Source organism: Denticeps clupeoides, chromosome 16, assembly GCF_900700375.1.
Source record: "Denticeps clupeoides chromosome 16, fDenClu1.1, whole genome shotgun sequence".
Lineage (NCBI taxonomy): Eukaryota > Metazoa > Chordata > Actinopteri > Clupeiformes > Denticipitidae > Denticeps > Denticeps clupeoides.
In genome coordinates, this window is record NC_041722.1 from 272,651 (window position 1) to 292,733 (window position 20,083).

At 44.2% G+C, this 20,083-nt stretch overlaps 1 protein-coding gene across 4 annotated transcripts in view; it reads left to right on the forward strand.

The window, feature by feature from the left end:
• Nucleotides 1–20,083, forward strand: part of myo9aa (myosin IXAa) — a 64,924-nt gene that overhangs the window by 15,302 nt on the left and 29,539 nt on the right. For 3 of the 4 annotated variants that reach the window (XM_028955845.1, XM_028955848.1, XM_028955847.1), the window contains exons 3-11: nt 11,630–11,724; nt 11,977–12,039; nt 12,310–12,409; nt 13,653–13,709; nt 14,453–14,550; nt 15,889–16,015; nt 16,323–16,412; nt 17,131–17,247; nt 17,977–18,111. In XM_028955845.1, coding sequence (XP_028811678.1) covers nt 11,630–11,724; nt 11,977–12,039; nt 12,310–12,409; nt 13,653–13,709; nt 14,453–14,550; nt 15,889–16,015; nt 16,323–16,412; nt 17,131–17,247; nt 17,977–18,111 — 882 coding nt within the window. The remainder of the gene's footprint in view (nt 1–11,629; nt 11,725–11,976; nt 12,040–12,309; nt 12,410–13,652; nt 13,710–14,452; nt 14,551–15,888; nt 16,016–16,322; nt 16,413–17,130; nt 17,248–17,976; nt 18,112–20,083) is intronic. The other variant, XM_028955846.1, reaches the window with a different exon arrangement.

A 20,083-nucleotide genomic window follows, 5' to 3' on the forward strand; every position in this document is an offset into this window, starting at 1 on the left:
ACACCATAACACTGGACTGAAACCAACTCTGCACTGTCCAGTACCTCTTTACTGTCCAGATGCTCTTTACTTTAAGCTTTTCCACCACTTTCCACCACTTCATTTTGGACAAATCATCACCAGCCCTGCACTGACACCACTTGCAGACTCACTCTACCCTGGAAGGGGGTCCCTCACTGTATCACTCATTTCTTCCTTTCTGTGGAGTTTATTTTTTTTTTGGTGGAGTTTTCCCTTGTGTACAGAAGGGTACAACTTTGTGTATAACTTTGCGTTGTTTATAATCTCTGTACAAGATCCGTTGATGATCCGGCAGAGCTCAGTCAGGTGTTGAAGATGTCTGTGAGAACATCTGCCAGCTGGTCTGCACCTTCTCTGAGCATCTTCCAGGGAAGATGCTCGGAGAAGGTTCTGTTTTCCAAATTGTGGTAGGGAGGGTCCCTGTCACAGGCAGAGGATTTAGTCCTGTTGTTTGTGACGGCCTGGATACCCTGCCACATGCGCCGCGTGTCACCGCAACACGTGTCAGTAAAAAGAAAGACGCAGCAGTCTCTAGATTCCCGCTGAGAAGTTTGATGTCCAGTTCGTTGTCTAGGGAACGGATGTTGGCTAATAGGACGGACGGAAGAGCCGGGTGGACTGGGAATTTCCCGCACTTCCGGTTTCTCCTGCACCGCATGTGGCCTCGTTTCATCGGGAGACACCGGGACCTGGAGGCCGGCTCTCCACAGCATGTGCAGTTGGGGCAGTGGTGGCCTAGCGGTTAAGGAAGCGGCCCCGTAATCAGAAGGTTACCGGTTCGAATCCTGATCCGCCAAGGTGCCACTGAGGTGCCACTGAGCAAAGCACCGTCCCCACACACTGCTCCCCGGGCGCCTGTCATGGCTGCCCACTGCTCACTCAGGGTGATGGTTAAATACAGAGGACAAATTTCACTGTGTGCACCGTGTGCTGTGCTGCTGTGTATCACATGTGACAATCATATAGCAGTTAAAAAAAAACAGATTTCATTTTCAATGAGCTAATATACGTCATTACAACAGGTTTTGTGGCAAATGTCACTTCATTCTTTTCAGCACAGATGTTTCTGAAATGTATAGTGGTTCAAAGCTCTAGGGATGTTTCTAACTCTGCAACTGAGGGTCAAGGGTCATTCCCTGCCTGTATGCAGCAGATCCTCAGGAACTGGAGGTTGGATCTCAACAAGGTTCAGCAGATAGCAACATGTGTAATATCCATCCGTTTTTAAATGTATGTCTATCTGCCATCTCTGAATGACCTAAGCTGCGATTGATCCATGACATCTGCGGTCCTGTACCACCCTGTGCTTTGCTACTTTGTTGAGGTCCTCTATGCTCTCTCTCATAATCAATAATGGCATGTTGGTGTGAACAGCTTTTCCCTGAGGCAAGGTCAACACTCAGACTGCTGGCCTGCACATTCAAAATTCATTTATTAAGGACCTTTAACACTGTTGGAAAGTGTGAAGACTGTGTCCCCAACATAACTACAGGCTAGAAAAGAAGAAACCTTGTTTCAGTGGCATCGTTCCTTCTTTCTTTCCGGTCCCTGTGACACTGCATCTTTGTGCTGGTTTGACTGTAAATCACTGCTTGTTTACTCTTCGCGTACCTACAGATGGTATCAGAGATTCGCTGTTGGGCGGCTTTGTTCAGTGAGGGCTTGGCGGACTGGCCGGAGGGAGAGGAGAATGTGGGCAGGGCATCAGAATGCATCGTGGGTAGATGACTCATTCTTCATCACTGGGCCTCTGGATGACATGGAGAAACTCTCCATGTGTACTGAGGGTCTGTCTTTGCGTGTGTGTGCGTGTGTGCGTGTGTGTCACGGGACAGGCGTGTGTCTGTCTGTTCCAGTGAGACAGAAAGTGCCCAGCCTGAAGCGCGCACGCACGCACACACACACACACACACACACACACACACACACACACACACACACACACACACACACCTGGCTGCATAATAATTAATGCGGCATAAACTCCTCTTAATTTTCCTTTTATACAAGAAAATATATCACATCTTCAAATAAACATCAAGTGGCTCACAATATTGAATTGTCATCACTGTCATTAAATAGAACTTTTATGTTGATCTGCTTGAACATTTCAGATGAATCATAAATAAATTAGAGTGGCAGAATGTCACGCAGTCTTGTGCAATACTGATTAGTTGTGGCCTCAGACGGTGGGTGGGACAGTGCTCTATGAACCATGTTTACTTCAGGCTTTCTCCACTCCCGAGCACCTAGACTTTCTCTGGTTACACTGCTGTGAAGAAACACTACGCTTATTGTTCGCTGTGGAATGCAGTGAGAACTCAGAGGCCAAGAAACAGATCCTCTCGTTCCGACCTGACCCCCCAGCGTTTCTTTTTCCACTTCATGTTCCTTCAGCTTCGCTCCTCTCCTCGTCCTTTTGTGTCTTGTCACAAATGCCACTCTGGATGGAGGTAAGAGGTGGCCTACTCGCTTATCAGCTGGACTGAGTCTGTTCGTTTTTAGAGGAATGGACAGCAGCTCTGAAGCCCAATTCTGTGCTCACATAAACTGGATTGTCTTACATAACCGTGGTCAAAAGTTCAAGTGAATTCTGACGTTCAGTGTGTGAGCCTATTGTTGGAAGGAAGACCACTGCTAACCTCTGGCCTGCTGTATGGGATTAAATTATGTCATGACATTTTATCATGCATTAAAATCATATGATTTTGCAGAGTTTGCACCTTCATGAGTGGAGCTTTTGCAATTAAGATACATTATAAATGGAGGTTATTGTGCAGACTGAAAAACCTTAGTAGTAGTAAAATGGTGAATCACATTAATATTTTATTTTTTTGTGTTCAACGTGTATGTTGTATCTATGTATGTAACTTCTGAATTTATTGCGCACACACACACACTCAAATAAAACAAAGTGAAGTCATTGTGATACACAGCACACAGTGCACACAGTGAAATTTGTCCTCTGCATTTAACAATCACCCTGAGTGAGCAGTGGGCACCATGACAGGCACCCGGGGAGCAGTGTGTGGGGACGGTGCTTTGCTCAGTGGCACCTCAGTGGCATCTTGGCGGATCGGGATTCGAACCGGCAACCTTCTGATTACAGGGCTGCTTCCTTAACCGCTAGGCCAATTTCCATTCTCTGCACGCTGAAAAAGAAGATGCCGGGAGGCGCTGTGAGGTTAACAATAGTCTGAAAATAGTGCCATTACACTGCATCTCATTATCTTTATTAATAAAAATGGTCATGCACTTCAACACACTCAAACACACCTATTTTTTGTATTCAGCACTTGCTAATTGTAGATGTCTTGTAAATGAGGATCTTTCTTTCTTTTCTCTCGACCCTTTCAACATTGTGAGGGACTGACCATCTTGTCTTCAGCTCAGGAACATTGGTCTGCTCCTGCTTTAAAAGCATTTACACATGCACAGGAAAAGAAATTACTGACCTCGTCATTATGGTGCAATCATTCGAAAATATTCTTCACTGTGCTTTAACTGTGTAGCTATAAAACATTCATGTAGGCAGGTTCTTCACCTTGGAGATTTATCAGGGTCTGAAATTAGCACCACACCTCAAATATGCATAAAATAAATGAATTCATGTAGGGCTGAATGATAAATCGAAATCAAACTGAAATCACAATTTGAATTAGAGAGGGGAAACGAAGAAAAGGAGTGATACAGAGAGGGACCCTCTTCCAGGGTAGAGTGAGCCTGCAATTGGTGTCAGTGCAGGGTTAGGGATGATTTGTCCAAAGAAAAAAAATTCCAACATGTGTAGTGGTGGACAGGTCCAAAGTGCAGTCCAGAGCATCTGTGCATGTTTGGAGGTACTGGACAGCGCAGAGTAGGTTTTAGTCCAGTGTCATGGTCTACACTGCTTTATAATGCTACTTGTCCATTTGCTGATGCCTAAAGCTTTAGCTGTTATGGTGGCTGTGGAGACTATATGGTACATTTTATGCTGGTATCATCATTGGACTCTGTAGGTGGTCTGGACGCTTGATTCAATGCCTCGGCGAGAACAAGCAGAAACAGTGGCAGACGGTGGCATTGTACATCTGGTACAGAAATGCAGGGTTTTTAGTCCAGTGTTTTTTTTCCTTGTGTGCAGAAGGGTCAAGTGTGGAGGTGTCAACTCTAGGGCCTGTCAAAGCCCATTGAGACATACTGTATGTGATTTTGGGCTATATAAGAAATAAATGTTGTTGTTGTTGTTGAGTACTGAGCCCAGAGGGACACCAGTGGAGAGTCTGCGTGAAGAAGATGGGGATTCTTTTCAAGTCACTTGGTATGCCCACTCATCAAGGTAGGAAGCAAACCATTGCAATGCTGAGCCCCGAATTCCAAGTGTCAGGATCAACAGGAGAGTCTTGTGGTTAGTGAAAGTGCACTGCAGCACAGCACATGGTGGACACAACGAAATTTGTCCTCTGCTTTTAACCCATTACCCTTGGTGAGCTATAGGCAGCCATGAAAGACGCCCGGGGAGCAGTGTGTGGGGACAGTGCTTTACTCAGTGGAACCTCAGTAACACCTTGCCAGTTTGGGATTTGAACCCATAACCTTCTGATTATGCTTCCTTACTTGCTAGGCCACCACTGCCCCAGTTAACTGGTTAACTGTATGAAATGCTGCAGAGAGGTCAAGGAGCATAAGGAGAACAGATGAGAGTTTTGCTGATTGTAGACACTTTAGAAAGAAATTAGAGAAGAGACACTGCTTATATGATTTTATCGAGTGATCCATGACTGTCTTGTTCGTGGTTAGATTGACTTCAAGCATGTGACCATCTTCATGAGTAGGTCCTATTATATTCTGTTTAACTCAATCTAGTATAGACAGGAATTCTGTTCTCAGTGACTCTTCTAATTTATCACAATGGGTGTTAAAGTCGGCAACAATTAAGGCTTTAAAGTCGTTAAAGACCAACACTCTGACCAATCAATTCACTGGACCTCCGCCCAGCTCTGAGTTTGCCCCTGATGTCTGGTTACCATACTGTCAATGTTGGAATGTTGTTTGGGGGTTATAGGAGTGATCCGCCACAGACTAACATCTGACAGATGGCCAGCCAGGTCTGAGTCATGGATGGACTGAAAATTTAATTGTTTCCTGCCACACTTGACACCAAACAAGTGCTTATGAACCACTCCCTTGGAACTAGACTGGAACATCTGATGTAACCCAAGTTTGGTGTTAGAACCTCAGAAACTGAGCCCTTTAACATGGCCATAATCTTCCTAAGATGTGCAGGGCTTGGACTGGAATCTTTCACTGTAAACTATTGAGATTCAATTAGTCTTTTTTGATTTCATCAACTCCAACTGTGAATTGTGTTATTATATTCTTTAATAGCGGGTATGAACTTGTTTAGTTAGTTGTGTGCATTTTTGTCCCGTGAATGAATAACTCCAATTTAAAAAGTAAAATTAAAAAGAATTACTTGACTTGTCAGTAATTCCAAACTGTATAAACATATGATAGTTTATGTTGGTCTAGTCATATTAATTTTTTAAAAATCCTCTCCTGCAAATCGGAAGGGCCCACTGTTTTTTTTAATATATATATTGTTTATATCGGTCTTAGTTATCGACTAATATTGTATTTGAAGTCTCTTTCCAAAGTTCTTTGTGCAGAATTCTTGGTACAGCCACTTTGATCCAGTCCCACAATACGATTTCCGAGGGTGTGCCGTTTCATTGTCTGTAGCTTTAAATGCTAATAAGGAGGAGAGAGGCGGGACAAGGAGGAGAGCAGCCTATAGAAGTTGAGTGGACATTCGTATTAAGGATGTCATCAACACCATCCACCAACCACAATATTTGCGCATACAACAAATCTGTGTTTTTCCAGAGAAGAAAAAAATGAATCCACTCATTGTTCTCTCCCATGACAGAACTAAAAAAGATGTGTTTTTCTAGATTGTGCTGTGAGCCTGAATTGCAGGAATGTATGTGCATTTATAAATTAAAGACAAAAAATTTAAGGAATTCATTCACTTTTATTGCATTCATTGCTGCATTTTTTCATTTTACAGAGCTGGTATCTGATTAGTTGCTCATCTTTAGTTGATTTCAGGCCCGTAGGAGTGTAACTTCACAGCACCACCACAGTTCCATTTTAATCCAGTGGTCAGATGTGGAACTGCAACCTGTGCTGAAACAGAGCAGTTCATGTTGACCTCAGGTTAGGTGAGTGAAATAGATCAGATCAGTGTGACACCATTTCACAAAATATTTATCTAAATTTCATTCCATGTTGCTGGATTATTTTAATGAATTAATTTAATAAATGTATTAATTGACTGAAGTCCCTTTGCTTTCTACCCCTGGGATATGAGAACTGTCTTGAGATGGACCAGGAACAAGTGAAGGTCCTTGACAGTGGAGCAAAGGGCAGAATGATTTATTTACTCAGCTGAGTTTTTCATGATGCAAGGGATTTGGATTGTTAATTAATGTCTACTGGCTTTTGAGTAACTTTGATTTTGACTTGTTTACTTTTGCATAATCTTTCATTCTTTTAATGCTTTGACCATCCTCTTTATTTCATTCTCCACTTATTCCCATATTCATGTCCTGCACTTCAGTCTAGATGTTCAACTTTTATTCCATTCTAGATGAATAATGACATAAATACCAGACGTTTTCACATATCACAGCCATGAACCGACAAAACTGTGCTGTGTGGTCACAATTATGCTTCATTTGGTTGCCTGTTTTCCATAAATGTATGTACAGAATATGGTTGTTAAAAATTAAATTTTCAGATACTTTTCAGATACTGATACTAAAATGTAGTATCAACTTTGATACCAATTAGCACTTATTGATGGAATTCAGCGCAAACTACAGCAATTTTCAACAGGCATTTCAATGGACGGCCCTCCCCCGGCTACTTGGAGGAACCAAAGTTGAGAGACACATCAAACGTGCTAGAAAATGTAAAAAGCAAGAGCACCATTTGGAAGTATTTCGGTTCGGGGCCTTGGACTAGATGTCATGCTGGTTGTGAAGTTGGGTGTCATGCTGACTGTAAGGCTGGGTGTGAGGTTGGCTTTCATGTTGGTTGTGAGGTTGGGTGTCATGCTGGCTGTGAGGCTGGGTGTGAGGTTGGCTGTCATGCTGGCTGTGAGGCTGGGTGTGAGGTTGGCTGTCATGCTGGCTGTAAGGCTGGGTGTGAGGTTGGCTTTCATGTTGGTTGTGAGGTTGGGTGTCATGCGGGCTGTGAGGCTGGGTATGAGGTTGGCTTTCATGTTGGTTGTGAGGTTGGGTGTCATGCTGGCTGTGAGGCTGGGTGTGAGGTTGGCTGTCATGTTGGTTGTGAGGTTGGGTGTGAGGATGGGTGTCATGTTGGCTGTGAGGCTGGTTGTGAGGTTGGCTTTCATGTTGGTTGTGAGGTTGGGTGTCATGCTGGCTGTGAGGCTGGGTGTGAGGTTGGCTTTCATGTTGGTTGTGAGGTTGGGTGTCATGCTGGCTGTGAGGCTGGGTGTGAGGTTGGGTGTCATGTTGGTTGTGAGGTTGGGTGTCATGCTGGCTGTGAGGCTGGGTGTGAGGTTGGCTGTCATGCTGGCTGTAAGGCTGGTTGTGAGGTTGGCTGTCATGCTGGCTGTGAGGCTGGGTGTGAGGTTGGCTGTCATGGTGGCTGTAAGGCTGGGTGTGAGGTTGGCTTTCATGTTGGTTGTGAGGCTGGGTGTGAGGTTGGGTGTCATGCTGGCTGTGAGGTTGGCTTTCATGTTGGTTGTGAGGTTGGGTGTCATGCTGGCTGTGAGGCTGGGTGTGAGGTTGGCTTTCATGTTGGTTGTGAGGTTGGGTGTCATGCTGGCTGTGAGGCTGGGTGTGAGGTTGGCTGTCATGTTGGTTGTGAGGTTGGGTGTCATGCTGGCTGTGAGGCTGGGTGTGAGGTTGGCTGTCATGCTGGCTGTAAGGCTGGGTGTGAGGTTTGCTGTCATGCTTGGCTGTAAGGCTGGTTGTGAGGTTGGCTGTCATGCTGGCTGTGAGGCTGGGTGTGAGGTTGGCTGTCATGCTGGCTGTAAGGCTGGGTGTGAGGTTGGCTTTCATGTTGGTTGTGAGGTTGGGTGTGAGGATGGGTGTCATGTTGGCTGTGAGGCTGGTTGTGAGGTTGGCTTTCATGTTGGTTGTGAGGTTGGGTGTCATGCTGGCTGTGAGGCTGGGTGTGAGGTTGGCTGTCATGCTGGCTGTAAGGCTGGGTGTGAGGTTTGCTGTCATGCTTGGCTGTAAGGCTGGTTGTGAGGTTGGCTGTCATGCTGGCTGTGAGGCTGGGTGTGAGGTTGGCTGTCATGCTGGCTGTAAGGCTGGTTGTGAGGTTGGCTGTCATGCTGGCTGTGAGGCTGGGTGTGAGGTTGGCTGTCATGGTGGCTGTAAGGCTGGGTGTGAGGTTGGCTTTCATGTTGGTTGTGAGGCTGGGTGTGAGGTTGGGTGTCATGCTGGCTGTGAGGTTGGCTTTCATGTTGGTTGTGAGGTTGGGTGTCATGCTGGCTGTGAGGCTGGGTGTGAGGTTGGCTTTCATGTTGGTTGTGAGGTTGGGTGTCATGCTGGCTGTGAGGTTGGCTTTCATGTTGGTTGTGAGGTTGGGTGTCATGCTGGCTGTGAGGCTGGGTGTGAGGTTGGCTTTCATGTTGGTTGTGAGGTTGGGTGTCATGCTGGCTGTGAGGCTGGGTGTGAGGTTGGCTGTCATGCTGGCTGTAAGGCTGGGTGTGAGGTTTGCTGTCATGCTTGGCTGTAAGGCTGGTTGTGAGGTTGGCTGTCATGCTGGCTGTGAGGCTGGGTGTGAGGTTGGCTGTCATGCTGGCTGTAAGGCTGGGTGTGAGGTTGGCTTTCATGTTGGTTGTGAGGTTGGGTGTCATGCTGGCTGTGAGGCTGGGTGTGAGGTTGGCTTTCATGTTGGTTGTGAGGTTGGGTGTCATGCTGGGTGTGAGGTTGGCTGTCATGCTGGCTGTAAGGCTGGGTGTGAGGTTGGCTTTCATGTTGGTTGTGAGGTTGGGTGTCATGCTGGCTGTGAGGCTGGGTGTGAGGTTGGCTTTCATGTTGGTTGTGAGGTTGGGTGTCATGCTGGCTGTGAGGCTGGCTGTGAGGTTGGCTTTCATGTTGGTTGTGAGGTTGGATGTCATGCTGGCTGTGAGGCTGGGTGTGAGGTTGGCTGTCATGTTGGTTGTGAGGTTGGGTGTCATGCTGGCTGTGAGGCTGGCTGTGAGGTTGGCTTTCATGTTGGTTGTGAGGTTGGGTGTCATGCTGGCTGTGAGGCTGGGTGTGAGGTTGGCTGTCATGTTGGTTGTGAGGTTGGGTGTCATGCTGGCTGTCATGTTGGTTGTGAGGTTGGTTGTGAGGTTGGGTGTCTTGCTGGCTGTCATGTTGGTTGTGAGGTTGGTTGTGAGGTTGGGTGTCATGCTGGCTGTGAGGCTGGGTGTGAGGCTGGCTGTCATGTTGGTTGTGAGGTTGGCTGTAAGGATGGGTGTCATGCTGGCTGTGAGGCTGGGTGTGAGGTTGGCTGTCATGTTGGTTGTGAGGTTGGCTGTAAGGATGGGTGTCATGCTGGCTGTGAGGCTGGGTGTGAGGTTGGCTGTCATGTTGGTTGTGAGGTTGGGTGCCATGCTGGCTGTGAGGCTGGGTGTGAGGTTGGCTGTCATGTTGGTTGTGAGGTTGGCTGTAAGGATGGGTGTCATGCTGGCTGTGAGGCTGGGTGTGAGGTTGGCTGTCATGTTGGTTGTGAGGTTGGCTGTAAGGCTGGGTGTGAAGGGGAGTGTGAGGGTGTGAGGCAGGGGGTAGTAGCCTAGCCTAGTAGTAGCCTGCCTCACACCATCACACCTCCCTTCACACCCAGCCTTACAGCCAACCTCACAGCCACTCGCGTATGAACCAGAAGACCCGGGTTCAAATCCCACCTACTACCATTGTGTCCCTGAGCAGGACACTTAACCCTGAGTGTCTCCAGGGGGGGACTGTCCCTGTAACTACTGATTGTAACTCGCTCTGGATAAGGGCGTCTGGTAAATGCTGTAAATGTAAATAAATAGTGGATCCTGGGTGTGATGGAATATGTCCTGGTCATATTTGGTGTGAGGCAGGGTCCAGATGTGTTTACATTCAAAGTCCAGCACATAAATAGTTTGTGTTAGCCAGTGTCAGATTGGGAGTAGGTTTTAATTACAGAGGCTGCAGCTTGAGCCATGTGTGTGTGTGTGTGTGTATTTGGATGCAGACATTGGTGCGGGTCTTGCTACTCTTTGATCTGCATTCCCCAAATCTTGCAAAACTCCAGAAGGGTCAAGCAGAGCGTGAGCCTACTACACGAAGCGACGCTGCAGTCACTACCAACACTACTTTTTATATCGCCGCCAGAAAATCACCAAGCAACGTCATTGTTCTGCACTGCATCGATGAAATATTGTCCACATCTGCATCGATTATACAAATAATTTCCACAACCCTAGTATTTATGTCCTTCTAAAGAAAGGAAAGGTTGGTAAAGAAGGGACAAGTTGCCATTTCATGTGAAGAGGATTTGTGTGTGTTGTGTAGTGGCTTCACCATTTCTCTGTAGGCTGTGGTGGATGTTGATGAGTGCATGCTGTTCACTTGCAGGGTGTTTCCATGTTCATGTCAGCATGCCGCAACTACGTCATTGCTGCCGAATCCCCTATAAACCAGCAGTTTGGCAGGGCACTGTCTGGCTGGGAATACTAGTGTAAAAGCAGTAAACTCCACAACTTGAATCTGGCACTGCTGGAAAACAATGGTGGCCTCAGTATGGTTCCCAGCTGTTTCTACATGAATGTCTGTGAGTTTAGTTATTTGGATGGGACAGTAAATTTACACTGTCAGTGTACAGTACTTGTATACTCACTTTTTTGCCGGTTTTACAGACTACAGGTGGAGCTGTTTTTACACCTTTACTTTCTAACTTTGAACACAGTTTGAAGATGATTCTTTTTTACAGATATATTATTATCAGGATATGATATTGTGGTCATCCAGAATAAATAATTGTAATACAGCAGACAATAAGCAGACTTTCCTGCCTTTCCCCAACATGTCCTCTCCAATGTCTGCTGAGGCTTCTGGGTCACGGCTGGTGGTTGCAGGATGAAATACAACTGCCTTGTTTCCCTGCTTTTTCCTCTCCGTTTCCTCCCGGGCTCAGATTCACGGAGGAATTTGTTTACTTGCGGCAGAGGTTTTATTCCTCCAATGACCACTTCCCCTCTGGGTGGGCCGAGGTTCCGTCGGTGCTCATGGCGGACGGGACGCCCCTTGTAACCTTTTCTGGCTGGAGTCCTCTGATGTATCGTAGTATCTTAGATGAATTGATCTTCATGTACTTGTAAAAATCCATCAATTCAGAATATTTAAGGTAGAAATCTTGTATTAAATCTATATTATATAAGAATTAAGAATTATGATTTGCAATTTATTTCAATTATTTACAGGTAAATATTACTTAAAATGTTGAATTTTTGCTGTAAATCTGAAGCAGGAAAACCCATTTGTATTTTTATTATGGGGTGTATTTTGGTGATATGCTGCCCCCTATTGGATGGAGTGTATAAATGCTCATTCTCTTCTTCTCTCATCTCCAGGCATTTGGAAATGCTAAGACTGCACACAATAACAACTCAAGTCGCTTCGGCAAGTTCATTCAGGTCAATTACCAGGAGAGTGGCACCGTGAGAGGGTAAGAATCCGAGCTTCTGGCCAGTTTAACTCTGTATTAGTGCAGGAAATCTGGTGAGGATTAATTATGCAATAATAAAAGGGACTCAGTACAGCAGTACCTGGAGTTTACCACGCTTTTAATATTTATTTATGTCTGATTCATCTTCCATAAAACCGTTAATCTCTCATCCATCTGCAGGTGGTCACATGATGTAATGGCTGAAAGTAGAGTAATAAAATAAGTTGAAATAAGTTGTTTTTTATTTTCCAGTGCATACGTAGAGAAGTACCTGCTTGAGAAATCCAGGCTTGTCTACCAGGAACACAATGAGAGGTACAGTACTGGACTTTTCCCATTTTTGTTCACTGTGTAGAGAGGACAGTGTTACTAAACCCCATCCACAAGTACTTTTAATGTCTAGTACCAAATCCCAAGGTTACTCAATCCGGAGCTGGAAAGAACTGGGAAAATCCACTATTCCACTTTAATACAACTAGTGTCTGTAATGGGAATCATGGAAATTCCATGATTCCTTCTAAATGATCCAGAAATCCGCTATCCCGAGTAGTCCAGATCCAAGTTCCTGTGCATGCTGCTACACAGGAACTACCACGTCTTTTACTACCTGCTGGCCGGAGCGAGGGAGGAGGAGAGGAAGGAGTTTCACCTCATCAAGCCTGAAGAATATCATTACCTCAATCAGGTGGGCACCATTAAACACACAAAATACACACTATATGCATACTATACACACACACTTTACCACCAGAATGTGAAACCAGCCTCTGAACAAAAGAATGTCGTTTCTTTCCACCTGGATACGGTGTGTCTGCACTCATCATGCTCATGTTCGGTGGATGGGTCCCCGTCCTCGATATGCCACGTTGTTTTCCACAAAGTAAAATTGGGAAGGGAAAAGTGAAAATTGAAAGTGAAGTGATTGTGATACACAGCTCACGGTGCACACAGTGAAATTTGTCCTCTGCATTTAACCATCACCCTGAGTGGGCAGTGGGCAGCCATGACAGGCGCCCGGGGAGCAGTGTGTGGGGACGGGGCTTTGCTCAGTGGCACCTCAGTGGCACCGGCAGCCTTCTGGTTATGGGGCCGCTTCCTTAACCGCTAGGCCACCACTGCCCCACGCATTTTGTGTGATTCATATTAACATGCACAAAATGTAACATATTAACATGAGAGTAATAGAGTAAATCATCAAGCTCTAGAACACTTCACATGTATTTTAGAAGAAGTGGGACTGAAGAGTTAAAATAAATGAAGGTCAGTTGGTGGGATGCAGGACCCATGATTGGATCAACTTCTACCATTTTCTAGAACATGTTTAATATTTTAATGAGGAAATGACTATTTAGTGGCTACTTTCTGTCGCTTTTGTACCTCTCCCCGCTCTGTCTCATTGCCCAGCTCAGAGTGAGGGGGCTCTGTCTGTATTCTGATGTGGAACTGGATGCTGCTGTCTTTATTTCTTCTGTGATCCATGCTGAGTTTGTCATTTTCTGGCAGATGAACAGGGGTGGTAGTAGCCTAGTGGGTAACACACTCGCCTATGAACCAGAAGACCCAGGTTCAAATCCCACTTACTACCATTGTGTCCCTGAGCAAGACTCTTAACCCTAAATTGCTCCAGGGAGACTGTCCCTGTAACTACTGATTAGGGCGTCTGGTAAATGCTGTAAATGTAAATGTAGAACAGTTTGTGTGCTTGTAGCTGATTGGTGCACACAGTCATCTTGGTACAGTCCTGCCTGAGGGAAAAATGCAAACTAAGGAGAACTTGGTCTCTGAGATACTTAGGTTGAAGCTTCGAAAGAATGTTTTTTTTTTCTATTCTTTCTTTTTTGCATTAGCAGCTTTAGTGCGAATAAGCAGATTAATGGTGTGTTTTGCCATGTGACATTGCCGTAACCATTCATCCTGCTCAATTCCAGATGAGAGACACTCCTCACAGGCAAGAGCGCTGGGATAGTTACTGTGAGAGCCGACTGGTCAGTATCTATGCTGTGTGTGCTGGTGGTGCTGGTGGTGCTGGTGGTGGGGATTCCACATGCTGTAAATGTAAATGTGGAGGAAGGACTGGGGTTTTTTCTGTTTTTTAGCACTGGATTTGCTTTTTGTGCACTCCGCTGCCGGCGTAAAATCTGACGTTTATATAAAGCGCTGGACTTGGATAGAGGAGGTGGGTAGGATATTAGAGTTTATCTATTTTATGTTGATGTAAGTGTGGCTGAAGGAGAGCCGCAGCTGCAGTTTGAATCAGTAGGTTGCAGTATATTCCTTTTTTTTATAGTCAGCTCAAGCTGCATGGGCAGATCGTACATGTGCTAGCTTCCACCAAGCCGTTCATTTGGGGACCAAAAAATGCATTGAGTGCTGTATGTCTGCACTTCCTAATGACACCGCGTGCTGATCTGCCACTCACCACCAACATGCTGCCATGCTTCACTGTGTGCAACCTACAGCATATGATATCAGCGTTCATTTATAAACATCCACATATTTGGCTGATTGGTACAACTTTACCCCAAGCTCTGCTGCTCCTGCAGTCTTGTATTTCACAGAAGCATTGGAGCCATTGAGGGCATCCTGGCTCTTTCCCCAGATAAAGTGCCGTCAATGAACCTTTTTTCCTGCTGGGCACTTTGGGGTCACTTTTTCACTTTTTTTTTACTTTTTCTTTGCTTTAATGTAAATTGTGACAGCAACTGTGATGTATTGTCTGAAAACACAGGACTGCTTCAGTGTTGAAGGCGAAGATCTGAAACATGATTTTGAGCGTCTGCAGTTGGCCATGGAGATGGTGGGCTTCCTGCCTGCAACACGAAAAAAGTGAGTCCTTCATTCAACATCCATACAACCTTCACCCAGTCATACAGCTACATTCATACATTCATTCTCGCCATAACCTTCTCCCGGTAGTCCCACATCCAGCCTCCTGAGTTTCTCTGTGTTGGGGCAGGTGACGCCCTCTTCCTGTTTCCTTCTGCTATCCACTTGGTAGATTGGTCCCAGAATCAAACTCAAACATCAGTTGATGTGACTGGCTATTAACTCTGGAGACATTTGATTGGCTGCCTTTTGGGGAAAAAAACACATTTGTTAATCGAGCTCCATCAGGGAAATTAAACAAATCGATTTGTGCTTCACATTTTTTTTGAGACATTTACATTTACAGCATTTATCAGACACCCTTATCCAGAGCGACTTACAATCAGTAGTTACAGGGACAGTCCCCCTGGAGACACTCAGGGTTAAGTGTCTTGCTCAGGGACACAATGGTAGTAAGTGGGATTTGAACCTGGGTCTTCTTTTGAACCTGGGTCTTCTGGATCATAGGCGAGTGTGTTACCCACTAGGCTACTAACACCACAGTCCATACAAATTTTATTTGTAAGTCATAAATTATATTTCTCAATTACATTTGATTCGAAATATATCTGTAAATGGTGTGATATTTATATGTGAATTTTGAACCTAAACTATCCCCATAGATTGGTGGCTCTAAAGGCTGTAGGTGTGTGTGTTCCACTGCTCTGCTCCACCCAGAATCCCATCAAGTGGCTCCAACAGAATGTAGCGTTGAGTCAAAAACATTGAGGAGAATTATCACTAAATAGCTTTTTCCTCAGCATCTTCTATATAGCTGTGGAAGTTGGTCCAACGTGTTTCAGTAGAAAGCATGCAGAGCCAGTTACCATGAGATCAGAATTCCAGTCGGGGTATACAGGATCCACTTTCTAGCTGGTAATGATTGCAAGACCTTTGCATCCTGCAGCCCCCCAACTGCCATGATGTCCAGCATATTAACATATTCATTTTAATTGTCAGTAATACAAATCTGTATCAAAATAAGACCCATTGCTGTAGTTTTTTCTGCCACTGAATGACTGCTGATAAGGTCAAATATAACAGGTAATGTTATGTTGGTACTAAGATTTAGGTTCATTTAATAACAGTTTTATTTTTAATATACAGTAGAATCATTTTTGGCAGAAAACTAAGAATAAATAAAATATATATTCTCATTTCTCATTTAGGAGTAAAAGGGAATGTTGTATGACACCAGTAGTGATTTATTTTATATAGTTATATGAGTATAAATGATAAATCTAGCTGTAATATTAGTTTTGTACCTCTCTTAGTCATCTCTTCATGTCACTCCGGCAGGATTTTCTCCTTGCTGTCTGCTATCCTGCATCTAGGAAACATTCAGTACAAGAAGAAGACGTACCGGGATGACTCCATTGACATTTGCAACCCGGAGGTGCTGCCTACAGTGTCGGAGCTTCTGGAGGTAAAACAGTCTGAGAAGTTCTTCCATCACCACTCAACACTCATCCACTATTCATGTACTACTAATATCCAATAGTGTATAATGACAGCAGTGTTTAGCTATTCTGATTTATTTATGACAAGCTGTAGATTTATGGTGAAATATCCCATTCCTCTTAATCAAAAACTGCCAGATCAGAAGAACTGAAGCTTTCAGTTCGGTTCAGTTTAGACTTTTCCTTTTGGGTTAACATGCAGTAATCATGGTGGGTTTTACTGCAGACTATTAAACATGAGATTAAGAATGTGTGTGTTCTCTCGGGCTTCAGGTGAAGGAGGAGATGCTTTTTGAAGCTCTGACGACAAGGAAGACTGTAACAGTTGGGGAGAAGTTGATTGTCCCCTACAAGCTGGCCGAGGTAAGACTCCCAGTCTTCTATTCAGATCTGTAACCTGTATGTGAAAGTGAAGTGATATTTAACCATCACACTTAAGGACCAGTGGGCAGCAGTGGGTAGCCCGGGGAGCAGTGTGTGGGACAGTACTTTGCTCAGTGGCACCTTGGTGGCTCAGGATCCGAACCGGCAACCTTCCAATTACGAGTTTGTTTCCTTAAGCACTAGGCCACCTCTGCCTCTCCCAGTCGAGCTATTTTGACCTATGTACCTGCTGAGATGATAGAGACTGTGGACTATGGATGGACTGACGGTGTAGCAGGGAAATTCTGCAACATGCAGTTGTTCATACATAAGAGGCAAAATGAGAGTAAAGTACAGTAAGGGAACCACCATTCACGAAAGAATAGTTCATATAGTGCCACTGGACAGTCAGGGTGAGTCTTGCCTGGATGGTCACTCTGTAGATGATGAAAATCCACTCCCTCTTCTGTATCTTACATTAAAAGAATTAAAAGTGTGGTTGTAATTCTGGTTTGTTCTAGCTTTATTGCTTATACTAGAAATACTAGATTATTCTCATATACAAAATTTGAATTTTGATATAAAGGCCATCACCAATATGTCACCAGACTCTCTGTAAACCCCTTAACTCTTCAGCAGTCAGCATCAAGTATATATAAGGAATTTTGTCATTTGAGGAGCGAGAATGAACTTGTCTCATTTTGTGTTTGTGGGGCAGGCAGTGGCGGTGCGGGACTCCATGGCCAAATCCCTGTACAGTGCACTGTTTGACTGGATCGTGTTCAGGATCAACCACGCCCTGCTCAACAACCGGGATCTGGAGGAGATGACCAAGGTGTGATTGCTGCATGTGGGATTATGGCCGTACATTAATACATAAATCTTTATATCCCTCTCAGTTTGGAATGACATTATTATGTAACTGGAATTGTTTCGAACAAATCCGGTAGTTGCATGCAGCTATTTAGACATTCTGTTACATAAAAGGCTTTATCAATACTTCTCTGAAAAGCTTTTTTGTTGCATCACTGTTCTAGTTCATTAGTTCATCTACTTCATTAACGCTTTCATTACGTCCCGCTTTGACTTCTGTAATTCATTGCTTTTAGGCATCAGCCAGATATCTCTAGCTCGCCTTCAATTAGTCCAAAATGCAACTGTGCGTTTTCTCACTGGTACAAACAGGCGAGATCACACAATCCCGATCATGCACGCTTCTCATTTACATTTACATTTACAGCATTTACCAGACTACAATCAGTAGTTACAGGGACAGTCCCCCCCTGGAGACACTAAGGGTTAAGTGTCTGCTCAGGGACACAATGGTAGTAAGTGGGATTTGAACCTGGGTCTTCTGGTATTTCTCTCTACATGCTGTGTGGAAGTGTGGAGCACATAAAACATAAAATACAGTTCATCAACCAACCAATGCATTAATGAACCTTTGTGGCAATTGAATTTAGATTTTAGTGTGTAGACCTTTTTAGTAATAAGATGTGCATTATACTTGTAGTTGTAGTGAAGAAAGTTGTTAAAAGCAGTACTGCCCAATTTTCTTTCACAGATCCTGTCCATAGGGGTTCTGGATATCTTTGGGTTTGAGGACTATGAGATAAACAGCTTTGAGCAGTTCTGCATCAACTTTGCCAATGAGAGGCTTCAGCACTACTTCAACCAGCACATCTTCAAGCTGGAACAGGTAACATCTCATTAGCTGGACTTTAGAGCCACAGTAATGACCAGTTGTGTCTGTTAAACAAGAAGATTATTTCCTGTTTCTATCAGAGCATCCCTATCTATGTGATTTGTGGTGGCAAGCACAGGAGTGTAGGAGTGCTGCTGCGACCATGGGGTGTTTATGGTGTGTGTCCAAATGAACGAATTTGTCTCACGTTACAAATGCATATGGAATAATGCAAGCCAGCTACTTCATGTATTCTATATCTAATACATATAGCATTTCATTATAATAATTGGAAGAACCTTTTAGCAACAATGGGTTTAGGATGCAAAAAAACAAATCGATTTTGAGACAAGAGCACAGAAGACAGGCACGCACTAGTACTGTGCAGGATAAACACAGCAACAGCAGAGATTTTGATTATACCGCATATGGAAGAAATATTGTCTGCTTGCAAAAATGATAAAGTCGCATGACCTGCGCGAGACCTGTGTGAAACCACGCCTACTTGCATCACAGAGCGCCAGGCAGGGTTTCTGCGGATCCTTAAAACGTCCTAAATTCGCATTTCCAAAAAAAGCCCTTAAATGTCATTAAAAATGACAAATTATCCTTAAATCTAGATTTTAAAGGTCTTAAAAATACTGCAGAGCCAATAAATAAAATGAAACAAGTCTTCAATTTGCCCAATCCGGACCACGCCCCTGATTGGTTCCACGCCTGCGATTGGGTAATGACAGCACTTATGGAATGAAATGACCAGGGGCCGTCCTAGCCTCTTTGGTGCCCTGTGCAAAAAGTCATTATGATTTTAAAAATCCATGATAAAATATCAACAAGCATTTATATCATATTTAAATATTTCCTGACAATATTATATAACAGCTGAATACTATGAATAAAATCCTATAATTTTATATAATCACTCGCATCATATAAATACCTGGTATTTCACTGGCCCTGGTGTATGGAAGAAAATCCACTTTTGGTAGAATTGAAAATACAGTTTGATTTCTTTTTTATTATTCTGGCTTCCGGCTTTTTATCCTTATTTTCCTGTCTGATTTTCTATACGCAACTCCTACAGTTTTCATCGTACATCCGTGAAACTTTACACACGAATCTGCTAATCCTTTTGTAAGCAATCTGACATTTCCACTTTATTATTAATATTTTTGGAATATTAAATTGTCCCATTGACTCAACATGGAAGCACTTTTTGGACAACCGTAACAATTACAGCTTTGAGGCGATGAACTTGCAACTTCCCATACAGAATACTGGTGACCCCTTCTTGCAGTTTAACTTTTTTTCTCATCAACCTTTTCACAATACTCTTCAATATCAATTTTATGTCATCCCATAGGATGACTGGAACTTGAAGTTTTAACTTTCCCTGTGTGGGGGGAGCAGCGAGCAGTGTCTGGGAGCTCCATGTGGCCCAGCTAATGTTGTAGCAGGCATTCGATCACGAGCGCGATATGCAGGTTAACTCAGTGGAATTTACCGGCTGCAGTCTTCCCTGGAGAGGACAGAATCTGCTTTAAAGACATTATTGACCACACACACTGCTCCCCGGGCACCTTTCAGATGCACGGTTTAAGCATGAATTCTAATTTTACAAAGACAACATTTAATGAGACATGCCAGTGAACCCCTGCGCTTTTATTCATTTTTATCATTTTCATGGACACTTCCTGCGACACATCCACAGCTGATCTGTTTACATGACAACGCGACACCCATCTGATACCACAGAACTCAGACGACATGTTTACGTTATCATGATTTTTATTAATAGTATATTTCAGACGATGGTGCTTATGTGGAGATGTCCACAGTCGCCAATCAGCGCATTCTATTTAGTTTGAATTTGCATCTGACTTGCATTTCCAAATGTGGCCGCTGGGTGGGAGTAGAGGATAAGAATTTTGTAAGAGGAACAATCCTCTGAAAGGGAAGTGATTGTCATGGTGAAACACTGCAGCAC